This window comes from Balaenoptera ricei, chromosome 11 (genome assembly GCF_028023285.1).
Source record: "Balaenoptera ricei isolate mBalRic1 chromosome 11, mBalRic1.hap2, whole genome shotgun sequence".
In the NCBI taxonomy this organism is placed as follows: Eukaryota; Metazoa; Chordata; class Mammalia; order Artiodactyla; family Balaenopteridae; genus Balaenoptera; species Balaenoptera ricei.
This window is the reverse complement of record NC_082649.1, coordinates 29162771-29177291: the sequence shown is the minus strand read 5'-3', so window position 1 is coordinate 29177291 and position 14521 is coordinate 29162771. Positions and strand designations below refer to the sequence as shown.

General features: G+C 36.5%; 1 protein-coding gene across 1 annotated transcript in view; it reads left to right on the top strand.

The window, feature by feature from the left end:
• Window positions 1-14521, top strand: part of CD2AP (CD2 associated protein) — a 111394-nt gene that overhangs the window by 27572 nt on the left and 69301 nt on the right. The window contains exon 2 of the mRNA XM_059938542.1: window positions 7749-7909. Coding sequence (XP_059794525.1) covers window positions 7749-7909 — 161 coding nt within the window. The remainder of the gene's footprint in view (window positions 1-7748; window positions 7910-14521) is intronic.

The following is a 14521-nucleotide window of genomic DNA, read 5'->3' as shown; positions in this document are numbered from 1 at the left end:
TTTCTCTAGGTACTTATTTATGATGTTTTTGCATTTTACATGCCTGGTTATGTTTCCTTGTCTCTGGATGTTGTAGACTAAAAATATTTCTTGACATAATTTTATGTCTAGGTTATCTTCTCCCAGAGAGGATTCTGGTTACTTCTCTTTTGTCTTGAACCACTTGAATGGTATGAGGTTTCCTGAGTCATCCACATAACATTAAACTGGGCTACGGTGCTTGGGTGCAGTTATTTAGGGTCATTTCCCAAAGTGTGCATGTAGATTCTCAGAGTTACCACCCTCGATAGTTCCTGAACTCCACTGTCAAATCCTAGAACGGCAAAGCTACTGAAAGTGCCGCTTAGCCTCTGTCATGTCTTTAGAACTGGCAAATACTTTCCAGGGCAAAAGTAGCCCCAGTATCATACTTACTTCTCTGGGTTCCAGTTCTCACTTCAGTTTCACCTGATAACATATATTTTTAGTAATTTAGTCTGTCTAAGAAGGTGATTTTTGTATTTCATCCAGCTTTTTTAGTTGTCTTCTGTGAGGGTTGGTCCAGATTATCTAGTGTTCTTTTATTTTGAGTCTTTTTCGATGCCATATTTTAAAATCTTTATTACCCTGCAGATCACATAAATCCTAAAATGTGATATGTGATTAATTTGGGTTGCTTTCTTCACACTATAAAAATAAACTATTAAGTAGCTAAAGTAATTTAAATTTTACTTTCTCTTTCATTGGTAGTCACATTTGAAATGAAAGAGGAATAATCCACAAACAAAATGTGTAATCTTAAATGATCGGTTTCACAGAGAGTAGGTCAGGTAGAAAGAGCCATTAGCGATAGACAAGGGTCTGTATACCTTATACATCCTAGAGTGTTTTTCAGGATGTACACATTATCTTCTTTTTGGTTTTTTTTTCCTCCCAAATGTTTTTCGTCAACATTTATTTCTTCACTTTAAGCAAGCACTTAAAGTGAAGAAAATTAGTCAGTCAAACACAATTGTTTTAAATGGTGGAAGAGTTTTGTTTAGTTTGAAATATAAAAGTTTAATTGGCTTTGCAATGTACCAGTTTTCAATGAAAGAATGAGCTTTTTGATTTTGCACAATATGGAGGGTGCTGATTCTTGGAATGATGGCCTGCATGCTAGTTTGTATAGCAAACTCATGAATTAAATGAGTTTTTATTTAAACAGTTTTAACTTTTCTATAAATGCAATTGTTACATACTGTCTAGTGAGCATCAGTGTTTTTAGTAACTTATTTTTACCCAATTATTATATGTTTATTGTAGAAAAATGCCAAGGTGTGGGTTATTGTTTGTAAGAATGCCCTCACTTCTGACAACTGCAGATTTGGGGGGTTCCCACGACTGCCCTCATGTTTGACAATTTGCTGGAAGGGCTTGCAGAACTCATTGAAAGCTGTTATACTCTTGGGTATGGTTTATTATAGTAAAAGGATACAGATTAAAATTGGCCAAGGGGAGAGAAGCATGAGACAGAGTCCAGGAAGGTTCCAGGTGTGATATCATTCTCTCTCTCTGAAGTCTTGAACAGCATTAACTCCTGGTGATGATGTATGACAACATGCAGAGTATTGCCAACCAGAGAAGCTCACTTGAGTCTTGGTGTCCAGAGTTTTATAGAGAAGATGTAGTTGACTGCCCATGTGACTGACCTTTAGTGTCTAACCCTTCCAGAGGTAGAACAGATGCTGCATGGTGTGAAGCCCCCAAGATAATGACCTTGTTTGGTAAAGTCCTCAGGTAAACAGAGGTGCCTAAGGAACTCCAGAGTCCTTCAATAAACAAAAACACTCTTCCTAGAGATCAGGATGAGGCCAATTCCTAACCTCTCTTTTGGCTGAGATTAATTCTTTTTTTTTTTAAATATTGGAGTATAGTTGATTAACAGTGTTGTGTTAGTTTCAGGTATACTGCAAAGTGATTCAGTATCTGTTCTTTTTCAAATTCTTATTTAGGTTATTACAGAATACCGAGCAGAGTTCCCTGCCTCTGTGCGGTAGGTCCTTGTTGGTTATCTATTTTAAATATAGCAGTGTATATGTGTCAATCCCAAACTCCCAGTCTACCCGCCCCTTTTAATTCTTTACTAAAGATGAAAGAAAAGGAGATAACAAACAGCATCTTAGATCCCTTCAGGCATCCATTAACATTTTGGAATGTAACTCTTTATATTTTTCTATGCATATTTTTGTTTCTTCCTTTTTTACAAAAATATGTTGTTACTATACCTATGTTTTATAACCTTTCTTATTTAATATTGTATTGCAAGCCTAATTATGAATGTTTAAAAGGGCAAGAATTTAAACTTATTTACCATATGGTGTTTTCTTTAGGAGAAATAAATTATCTTCGACTCAGTAAACTTTTTAATTATAACACATAGAATCATGAGTTATAAACATATTTGCAATAATATTGGACAAGCCACTTTAATACTTAGTGCTTTTTAAAAAAAAATAAAATCTTATCCAAATAATATCTGCATATGCTATAAAAATACAAAAGTATTAAAAGACTTATAATGAAAAAACAGCATTTCCTTGCCTCACTGTTCTCTACTTCTATTCCCATTCTTTTAGAGGGAAGCAACTTTGAACTATCTTATCTTTCAGTTTTAATTTTTTTGGCTTTTGTATTTCTAAATAACAAGTTTCCCAAGTTTCTATAGCTGTTTTTTGATTTGATACTTTCATTTTTTAACTTTCTGATATGATAGGTAACGATTTAGCTTACTTATTGTAATCTCACATCTGTTTTTCATTTATCTCAATATGGTTTTATTTCTCTTTTGGTTACCTTTCTAAATTCTGAGTATATAGTTATACTCTTATTTTTCTTTTCAGCAAGTAAGATAGTATTTCTGGACTTAGCACTTTGTATGGTGAAGATATTAGTACCTCTACCCTTCTCTTTATCAACCTCCCTAATCTTTACTTTATACTATAATGTGAAGGCTTGTTAACATTTATATTTTCTTCTGTAACCATAATTTAGTCTTTTTGTTTTGTTAGAGATTGATTTTCAGTGTTTAACACAGAAACTAGTTATTATTTTTATTATGACCATGTAAATATTTTTTACTGTGCAGCCAAGTAGTATATATGATGATTATATTTTCAACATTGTATAGCTCTTTGCCTTTCCAGGAGTTTGTAATCATCTTTAGTTTTTCCTCTCCTTATCTAGCTGTATTGTCTCTTTGAGTTCCAGATTCTTCAGGATAGTATAAAATTTCACAGTCTGTCTCTCACTTCTTTTTGCCACCAAATACTTCCTAGAACTCTGTCTCTTGCTTAATCTAGACTGTTTGTTCCTTAGATTTGTTGCACAACTGCTGTCTTAGAACTTTTCTCACTTTAAGCCTGGTTCCACTATTTCTTGAATTTTGTATCCTCCTCTGTTTTGGTTCTTATAGATAACATCATGTAATTGCATATGTAGGAGTTAATTTTCTTTGTCCTTGTCTGTGTGAAAATGTTATAACCTATACTTGTCTGTTGATTTGACTGAGTATGAAATTCATTTTCCTTCAGTACTTAAGTGGCTTTGCCTTTTTATTTTTCTTCTTCTAGAATCTGGTATTGCCAATGAGAAGTCTCCTAATATGATTCTCATTCTTTTGTAGATGGAACTCTTTATTTCTTCTCAGAGAGCTTTCTAGGATATGTTTATCTTTGTTGTGAAATTTCACCTAGATATGAGTACTTACTTTTTTACTTGTTCATTGTACTGGACTCTCCACAGACCTCTTTCTATTTGAAGATATGTTTCATATAGCTTTGGAATATTTTCTTGTATTATTTCACTGTCTATTCTCTATTTTTCTCTCCTCCCCCCCCCCAGAACTGTTAATTGGATGTTGGATTGTCTGGAATAATCATCTGTGTCATATTTGCTTTCATATTTTCTTTATGTCTCTTTCCTTTACCTTTTTTTGTAAAGGTTTTTTGGTTTGTCTCCACCTCTGCAAAAAAAAAAAAAAGACATTTTGGAAGATGCATTTCCAAATGCTTTTTATTTTCTCATTTCTTTTTTCACAGCATTCTGTTCTGATTTTATGAACTTTATTACATCTCTTGAAGATAAAAATTTGTACGTGTTTAAATCCTTTTTAATTTTTAAACATTAAGGTGTAGAAATGTTTAAAGTACAGTACAAAGAATTTTTTCCTGACTTATGCCTTTCTCCTGAATATTTTAGTATTTTCTACAAATCAGGATCTTCTCCTACTTAATCATAATTCAGTTATAAAATTTAAGAAGTTAACATTTATTTATGGTTTCTTACTTTATTCAATGGTGTATATTCTATTACAGTCATTATTTACCTTGATGCTCAGATTGTCCTGATTTGGTGAGTAGGAGCCGTTCTGACATCACTTCTCTGTGTCCTTTGGCATCACCTTATCTTTTTTTGAGAACTTCCTTGCTTTCTGCCACAGCACCATGTTTCAGGCTTATTTTGTACTTTTCCTGCCTTAGCCCTGGAATTGCCTATCTTCCCAAGGATTCCTGGTTCCTTTCAGTAGAAAATGGTTTTTAGAAGATCTCGGCATTAGGTTTGCTCATTGCCATTGGAATGTTGCGGTTTCAGGCCCTTTCAGTGGACAGAGCTTGTGTGTGGGGGGTGTGTGTGTGGTGTGTGTGTGTGTTTTATATATATGTGAATGTCTGTGTATTGAAAACCATGAGTTCATGATGGTACTTCTCATTCCCGTTTAATATCACAGGATCAAATGAAGCCTTTTCCCTTTATATTTGTAACTCCCTTTCATAGAGAAACTTGGCTTCCATTATCCTTAATATGTTTACTTATTTGATTAATTCCCCTGTATGTAACCAGTCTTCCATCTCTGCTGTCACCCCACCCTTGTATGGACACTCTCTTCTCCTGTGTGGGCTGTTAGTCCCCACTCTAGGTTGCCTCCACCCTCCCACATCTCTGCATGGAAATCTGGCCCTACCCCCAACACCATTTGGCCTCTGATGTTTCTCATTAAGCTGCCCATCAGCTTGGATGCCCTCACCATTGTGATTGGGTGCTGGCACACCCTATCATGTTGCCTCTGCGTGAATGCCTTCCTCACCCTGCCTTAGAGTTCTGATAGGCTGCACTAGGGGAGCCTCCATAGATGGACACCCTTCTCACCCTACTTTGGCTCTGATAGCATCACTTCCACCCCTCCCCCAGCTTTGGATACCTTCTTTACTCTTTTTGGTCCCTGTCTTCTCACACCTTCTCAGACTCCTTCCCAACCTTGGCCTCCTCTCCCCGCACTATGCTTTTCTACACCTAATAACTTTAAGACTGAATAATTCCAGAAGGGGAGAGGTGGGTGTATATTTCATCCAGGAGTAATTTTTCAATTTATCATGGTCTTTCATGATTAACTATTGTGTACCATTCATATTTATGAATAAACAATAAATAAAAAGCCAATTGGGAACTCTGTTTATGTGGGTAGGACTTAAGTTTTATTTTAGAATTAGTAGGTTGGGAGCTGCCCATTGCTCTGGAGACCTCTAAATTCTGGAAATCAGTAGTCATTTTTCTAAGAAACCATCACTCATCCATAGTAGCTATACTAGTTTCCCCAAACTATTTTGTGTGTGTGTGTGCGTGTCTGAGATGAACCCTTTAGATTTTTACCTTCGAAAAAAATACCTGCCTATATAGCATTATTGTCTCAGAGTTATTGTGGTTGATAATGGGTGTCAGCTCTTCCATACAGATATTAGTTTCCCTGTTTTCAGTTCGGCATTTCCTACGAGCACTCCTTTTCTGAATTTCTAGCCTTTCCGAGGTTCTGGAGAGCAGTTTGATGTCTCAGTTATAGTTTCCTTAAGTTCTCTGGGCTTCTGGCTTTATTAGTTATGGATCCACTTTCACAAATTTAAAAAATTTCTCACTAGTTCCCTTCTCAGGTTGGGATGTTTTCAGCTGCAAATACAATCCCATCTAGAATTTATTTAAAAGTTAAGAAAAAACTACTTCTATAACAAGAAATCTAAAGGTATTGGAGATATAGGGTTGGTTAAATTAGCAGTTTAATGAATCTAGCAAAGATCCAGGCCATTTTCATCTTTCTTCTCTTCCAATCAGATCTGCTGTTTTTCTTGTCTCAACTAGTTGTAGCAGTTTTGTCCATTACATTCTCACTGAAGAACATCCAGAGTCTGCAGGAGGACATTCCTTCCTTGTGTTTTGTTCATAAGGTCAAATGAAACCTTCCCAGAACCCCTGCTTACATTGTATTGGTCAGTCAATCCATCACATGTGTATTTGAAAACCAGTCTGTGTGTGTGTGTGTGTGTGTGTGTGTGTGTGTGTGTGTGTGTGTGTGAGAGAGAGAGAGAGAGAGAGAGAGAGAGAGAGAGGGAGAGGGAGAGGGAGAGGGAGAGGGACTATGAATGGAATTAACTATAAATCAACTATCTTTAGACCTTTGCCTCTTTGACCAGCAGCGTTAGTTATCCTGGGACCTACTCAGTCAGTCTGCATTTAAGCAAGATTCCCAAGTCAACAAGGTGACTTGATTGTAGATTAGTGTTTGAGAAGTGCTGGTCTAGAATAGTTAAGATTTAACCCCCTAGGACTGAGAGAGAAGCCTCATTTGTAAAAGTACAGGGTCTCCATATACCTGAACAAAATCAAGGTTCAGTGAGAAAGGAAGAAGGAAGAGGAGTCAGTGTGGGAATGGCTGTTGGTTTGGCAGCCAACAGTGTCTGCCCATACTCCCTTTCCTTTTTTTTGGTTGTAGTGTGTGTGTGTGTGAGTGTTCTTTTTTCTTATCATTTTTAGAGGAGGAAGAAAAGATGAATGGAGGTATGGCTAGTTAAAATGTTAATGCTATGCGTATATGATGTCCTATAACCTAAAATCTTATACTTAAAAGAGGTGAAATGGATCCTTAAGAGTCTTCATTTCAGGGTGTATTCATTTTCTACTGTTCTGTGAAAAATATTGCCACAAACTTAGCAACTTAAAACAATATACATTTATTATCTCACAGTTTTTGTGATTCACCAGTCTGGGCATGGCTGAGTCCTTCACAAGGCTGCCGTCAGTGTATTGATCAGGGCTGGGTTCTCAACTGGGGAAGGATCTGCTTCCAAGCTCACGTGGTTGTTGGCATCATTCAGTTCCCTGTGGGCTGCTGGACTGAGGGCCTCAGTTTTGTGCTGGCTGTCAGCCAGAGACCTCCTCAGTTGCTTGCATGTGGCCCTCTCCATAGGCCAGCTCAATAAAGCATCTTGCATCTTCAGAGCCAGCAAGTGACAGAGTTTCCTAACAAGGTGGGCATTACAGTCGTATGTAGTCACATACAAATCCATCATCTTTGTCATATTCTGTTGGTTAGAAGTCAGTCATAGGTCATGTCCACACTTAAGGAGAGAGAATTACATAAGGACATGAATATCAAGAGATGGGGATCATGGGAACCACCTTAGAGTTTGTCACAAAGGATCTCTAGCTGACTGGAAAAGTAAGTGACGATGTAAATTGCACGTTGTGTTGAGGTTTCTGCTTAAAACTGGTACTGTGCATTATACTCAGGCAATCAAGAAATTTGCTGATGTAGCCAGATATTTAAAACTGAGGTAAGCTTTGATGGTACCTTTGTAATATTAATTATCATTGCTAAACAGTTTCCTTAGTTGTACGTTTATTAACATGGTGAATAGTATTTCATGAATTAAGCTTTAGATGTTTATTTCTTTTTTTTTTAGTTGACTATATTGTGGAGTATGACTATGATGCTGTGCACGATGATGAGTTAACTATTCGAGTGGGGGAAATCATCAGGGACGTGCGAAAACTACAGGAGGAAGGATGGCTAGAAGGAGAACTCAATGGGAGAAGAGGGATGTTTCCTGATAATTTTGTTAAGGTAAGCATTCTCAGCTAAATTCCTAGCTGTTGCTTCACAGGATTCAATCAATCATTCATTCATTCATTTATCTACCTATCTATCTATTTATTTATTTATGGCTGTGTAGGGTCGTTGAGTCTTCGTTGCTGCGCACGGGCTTTCTCTAGTTGCGGCAAGTGGGGGCTACTCTTTGTTGCGGCACGTGGGCTTCTCATTGCGGTGGCTTCTCTTGTTGCGGAGCACGGGCTCTAGGTGCGTGGGCTTCAGTAGTTGTGGCATGTGGGCTCAGTAGTTGTGGCTCGTGGGCTCCAGAGCGCAGGCTCAGTAGTCGTGGCACACGGGCTTAGTTGCTCCGCGGCATGTGGGATCTTCCTGGACCAGGGCTCGAACCCATGTCCCCTGCACTGGCAGGCGGATTCTTAACCACTGCGCCACCAGGGGAGTCCCAGGATTCAGTCTTAAAGAAATATATAATATATATTTTTTAAACTAAAATGTTTTAGATAAATTTCTAGTCTGCAGAATTTAAAAAAACTAGAGACCCAAGTACCACTGTAATGAATGTCATTGTTACTTGGTGTCCTGGTGGATACTAAAACTATGTGTGTGTGTGTGTGTGTGTATCCGACTACCTGTCTACCTATCATTTGGGTAGGACTTTATAATTTACAAAGAGTTTTGCTGTGTACATTCTCATTTAAGCCTACAAATCTTGTGAAGTAAGTGGGGCAGATGATAACCCCATTTTAAATCAGGTGTGACATGTAGATTGAGAGGTTAAATGTTTTAGCCAGTGTTGGATAGCTAATAAAACAGAATCCGAACTGAAATTTGAGAGAGTTGCCTCTTTACTCAAGTCTTATTGTATCTTGTTGCTTTTCCAGCCCCTTTGAGAATCTTAGATCCTATTTTTAAGTTTCAACATTGCAGCAGTTATCTTTCAGAGTAACAGATACTCTTCAACTACCACCAAACATTCCTTTTTCAGTAAATATTCTAGTCACCTCTGCCAGAAAACAATCAAGATTCTTAAATCTATTACAGACTAATAAAGTTCTCAGTAGTTTAGAGGAGAAAAAAAAAAAGTAAAGGATATCTGTGTATTTACACTTCATTTGTAATTGTCTTATTTTCTATATTTGTTTTCGTACACTCAACCACATCCCTCTTCTCATTAATTGTGACTGTGAGTTCTTCTGGGAAGGCTAGAGTGTACCTCTCATTTGTTGTCCAACTTGCAGAGTAGTTGTTAGAATATCTGTACAATGTGGATATTTAGTAAATATTTGTTCCCTCAATACGTTTGTGTTTATTTCAGTTGTGGTTTTACCTCTAAGTATGAGCACACATACTTTATTCTGTTAATTGGATTTAAAGAAGGTGAACTAACTACCTTTTACCTAATTCCATTTTACCTCTTGAAACAACTGAGAAAAGCTATAGTAGGGAATTGAACTCTTGTTTATTTTTTATTTTATAAATTGACTTCTTTCTTGTAATCTAAAATGGAGTGTAATGCAGATGCCATCGAAGTTGGAATAGAATAACTGCATTTAAACACAGTCAAGTTCAGTTTTGCCTTTGCTGGTGGAATGATGTAGGGCACATCACTTAATTTCTCTGTTTTGTTCCCTTTAAAATGGTCTGTTGTTGGTCTGTATATAGTAAGCCATAACATTGGCCTCTCATCTCTCTCTTTTTTTTAAAGGAAGGTGACTTTTCAAAGAAAATATATTGAAGTAATAGAGCAGTGGTTAAAAAAATAAGTTAAAAAGTTCAGTAAAAGTATTAATATAGTTCTCTTAATTGTGTGCTGATGCAGTCCCTCTGCTGATACGTAGTCCCAGTAGTGGAGATGACCTATCATGGGACTCCATTTTAAAATATATTTTACTTCTTGTTACAGTACAGCTAATACTAGAACTTGAGTTTAACGAACTGCCTGGTAGTAGAGGATGCTGTTTGAGTGTACTGGGAAATGGAGGGAAGCTTAATCTGGGATTAAAATTAACCACAGGGTGGATTAGAGTTGGAGACATCAATATGAACTCATGTTTAGTTTAAAATATAAACAGATACATACAGAAATAATGTTATATGTGTGTGTTTATACTTTGGTTAGTACACACACACATATATATATATCTCAGTTCTTTCACTGAGGGCCTAGAAGCAGTGACACACCAGTACCAGTGAGTATACCCAGTGCCCAGATCTTGGTTTCAAAATATCATTCTCCAGTAAAAGGAAGCAGGGCTCCTGGGAGGAGTGGCTGATTCTATGGAGGGAACAAGGTATTCACAAGATGAGCCTGGAGCATCTAGTAGTGTCAGAAGTAAGGAAGAGCTCAAAAAAACAAAATGATGGGCCCATGTCACAGCAGCATAGGAGCCAACCTGAATGAGCTTCCAGTGTCCAGAGCGGGAACGATTTGAGCAACAAAATAACCTAGTATTTGAAGAATAAATATACATGAGCTTAAATAAATAAATGCTGATATAAATAGATTGTTGAGTAAATAAACGGGAGAGAAAGGATAAATCTTGCAGAATTATTCCGAGTAATATTTGTAGATACTACCCCCACCCCCAAGCATCCCTCAGGTGTGGGCTGGACTAAAGAATAGATGGAAGAGAAAAATAGTAACTTTACAATGGCAAATATTGGCAAATATTGCCTTAACCAGTCTATTTTCAGTGTCCCTTTGCAATGTTAGTTCATCTTTATTTGATTTAGAAAATATTTTATAAAGAATGTAGAACAAGGATCCATGAACTTAATGTAAGAATGTTATCGTTTTGTTATTTTTGCTTGAGTGTTACTTTATAATGAAGAGATAGAACATTACAGGTAAAATTGAGTTCTTTGTTACCCCCTTCTAATTTTCCTCTCTCCCAACCACCTGTATTCTGAAGTTGTATGTATCCTTCTAATACATAGTTTTATATATATTTATCTGTGTGTAAACAAATAATGTTTTGTGTGATTTAGATATTTACATATGTCAGACTACACCTTTTTAAATAAACATGAGATTATGATGTGGATACATAACATAGTCACTTCTTCTAAAATGTGTTTTATAATGCTAGTTAGCTCATAAGTGGTTGGTAAATAGAGGAACAATGTCAGGACAATGGGAAAGTTGTATTTGTTTATTTTCTAGACAAGGTGAGCTGTGATAAAGAGTGTAGAGTTTTAATTTCAGCAAGAAAGGGATAGGCGCTCAACTTGGCTGCTTGCATACTTGCATAGACAGGAATTCTTTTGGCTCTTAAAACCTTTTTTTTTTAAAATTGATCATCTGTACCTGGATATTTTCCTCAAAGTTACACAGTCCTAGCATGATAGTACTTTTAACTTCTGGTGCTTACCTCTGCTTCTATCTGCATTATCTTAGTATCCACAAGCCAGCATTTCTCTTTTATTGTTTTTAGGCATTTTTAATAACTCCTGAGGAATCCATTCATCAGAACTCCTTGGGTAATCTTAAGTTATTGCTCGTCTTCTGAGATTCCAATTATTGTTATTTATTCATTTATTTTCATTTTTAGTGTTCGGTTCCCAAAGTTGCATAGGTGTAGAGTAGTCTATCCCAAATTCTACTTTTTGCATAATTATTGGTATTTTTAGTATTTGATTTAGAAGTTTTCACATAATCAGTGGTATTTTAGTGTGTGTGTGTGTGTGTGTGTGTGTGTGTGTGTGTGTGTTTTCCAGAACTTCAGGTGTTTAGGAATAGACATATAGTGCACATATAGTAGAAATTCCTTTAGCACTAGTTAATTTTTTTAATAGCCATATAGTATTTCATTCTATGTCTTTACCATATTTTATGGTATATTTAGCTATTTTCTAATTTTTAGTTATTAAAAACAGTGCTGCAGTGAACATCCTTTTGTAGGTTATGTGCATAGCTGAGAATTGGCTGCATCCTTGTGTATGCCCATATTCAGCTGTACTAGATATTGTCAGGTTTCTCACTAAATAAATATGCCAGTTTAAACTCCTACCAGTAGTGTAAAGAGTATCTTTCTTTAATATTCTCGTTTGATACCATCAAATTTTCTTTTTTATTCTGTATTCTGTATCTATATAATGTCCAGAATTTAAACAGTGCTTAGTGGGAGAAGTAGGGAAAAGTATATCTATTCCGTCTTTCCACAAGATAATCTAGATGGTGATGCATTTTAATAGAGATTGCAATGCACTTTTTTTTTAAGTCTATTTTTTTTTAAATAAATTTATTTATTTTATTTATTTATTTTTGGCTGTGTTGGGTCTTCGTTGCTGCACACGGGCTTTCTCTAGTTGTGGCGAGCGGGGGCTACTCTTCGTTGCGGTGTGCAGGCTTCTCATTGCGGTGGCTTCTTTTGTTGCGGAGCATGGGTTCTAGGCGTGCGGGCTTCAGTAGTTGTGGCTCACAGGCTCTAGAGAGCAGGCTCAGTAGTTGTGGCACACGGACTTAGTTGCTCCACGGCATGTGGGATCTTCCTGGACCAGGGCTCAAACCCATGTCCCCTGCATTGGCAGGTGGATTCTTAACCACTGCGCCACCAGGGAAGCCCATAATGCACGTTTTTAACAGTCTAAAAACTCACAGTAAAGAAGTTTCTGCTTTTAGAAGTGGTGTAGGAATAGCTGTTTTTTTCTTAAGCTGTGGTTATGAAGCTGCTGTTCAGAAAAATGTAATATTAGTTATCTTTAACACAAGAATAGCTTAGTGTTCAGTAAAAAGGTAATTCGCATATTTGATACCCTTTATTTTCTTTTAAGTTATGCCTTGCTTCTGAAGATGAAAATAACCATGAAAGTAGCTGACAGTGCAGTTGACTAGTTGCAGTCATTTAATAAATGTTAGTGGACTCTTCACTGATGAGTGTCGTATATGGTAAAGGGCATAGTCTGATCCGCCTGAGAGTGAGTCAGAGGAGTTTGGGGAGGAGAATGGGAGGAACGTTAACTATTGAAGGTACATTTGATAGTTTTACAACTATTGAAGCACAGGGAGTATGGAGAAAGCAAGAGAAATACCAGTGAAATTGGATATAAAAGAGGTTAAAAGAAATATTTTTATTAGTTGTACTTGAAGAGTATTAGCAGGACAGTATTTGTGGTAGGGGATGCTAATGTTCGAGCTTTGTATTTATTTATTTTTTATTTATTTATTTTTGGCTGCGTTGGGTCTTCGTTGCTGCGTGCAGGCCCTCTCTAGTTGCGGTGAGCAGGGGCTGCTCTTCATTGCGGTACGCGGGCTTCTCATTGTGGTGACTTCTCTTGTTGCAGAGCACGGGCTCTAGGCACAGGGGCTTCAGTAGTTGCAGCATGCGGGCTCAGTAGTTGTGGCTTGCAGGCTGTAGAGCACAGGCTCAGTAGTTGTGGTGCACGGGCTTACTTATTCCGCGGCATGTGGAATCTTCCTGGACCAGGGCTCGAACCTGTGTCTCCCGCATTGGCAGGCAGATTCTTAACCACTGTGCCACCAGGGAAGCCCAATGTTTGAGCTTTGAAGCAGCTTTTTTATGAGCTTTATACTGATTCTGAAGGTGCTACAGGTTATTATATGATCTGTTATTGTTACAGTGTTTTTACTTTAGTGCTTTAAAAAATAAGTGAATATGTTTACAGAAGCTGTCTCAGGTGCTGGTAAGTGAATTGCTGTTCCTTATATTTTTACATTTAAAGTGGAATTTTGGTCCCTTTTGAAGAGTTCTCATAGCTTGATAATGTGTTTTAGGCTTTTTGATATAATAAGGAACAAGGAAACAAAAGTTATCACACTTTATCTGATAAGTGAATAAAAATTATTCAGTTGTTTTTTTCTTTGTTTTGACTTAAATTTCTAGCAATTTTTTTACTCGTTTAGAAAAAAAAGATTTAAATCATTGCACCTCCTTTTTTCTTAAATATTATGCAGTTTGACAACTTATCTTGCATTCAAAAAAGTTTGTTTTCATTTTATTTCTAGATTTCATAGGTTAAATGGCTAAGTAGACATTAAATCTTTAAACTTATTTAACATCTTTTTAAAAGGTACTTTTAAAGAAAATTTAAGTAGTAATATGGGGAATAAGATGATGATGACATGGCTACTTTGGAAGGGTCTCAGTGATTCTTTTTTGTTTGTTTTTTAAATATCACATTCTGATTAGTTTTAAAATCTTATTCCACTATCTCCGTAGAAAGAATATTATTTGAACGAAGGAAATGACAATTTGATTTTATGTGACCTTTATTTTTTTAAATTCCTTACTTTATGAAAACTGTTAGTTTGCTTAGATAAACCTCAGTGATGTTTTCAAGTATTAGGAGGTGTATTGGTGACTCTAGTAGAACAGTTCAGGAAGCTAACTTTATATCAGAAGAACGTTTGGTGCTTGATTTACTTTCATTAATTGGAAACACATTAGAGGAGAAACAACTCTTGTTGATATCAGAATACTAAATGGAAGATAACTTATTGGAAATTACAACAAAAACAATATATGAAACGTCAAAGTTGTCTATAGTTATTTATGATTCATCTTAGTACCTTTTTTGTTACATACTGTCAGACATTAACTATACACACTGATTAACAGCAGTTCGTTCTGAGGTTTGGGTTATTTTTGATAATATTTTGAATCCCAT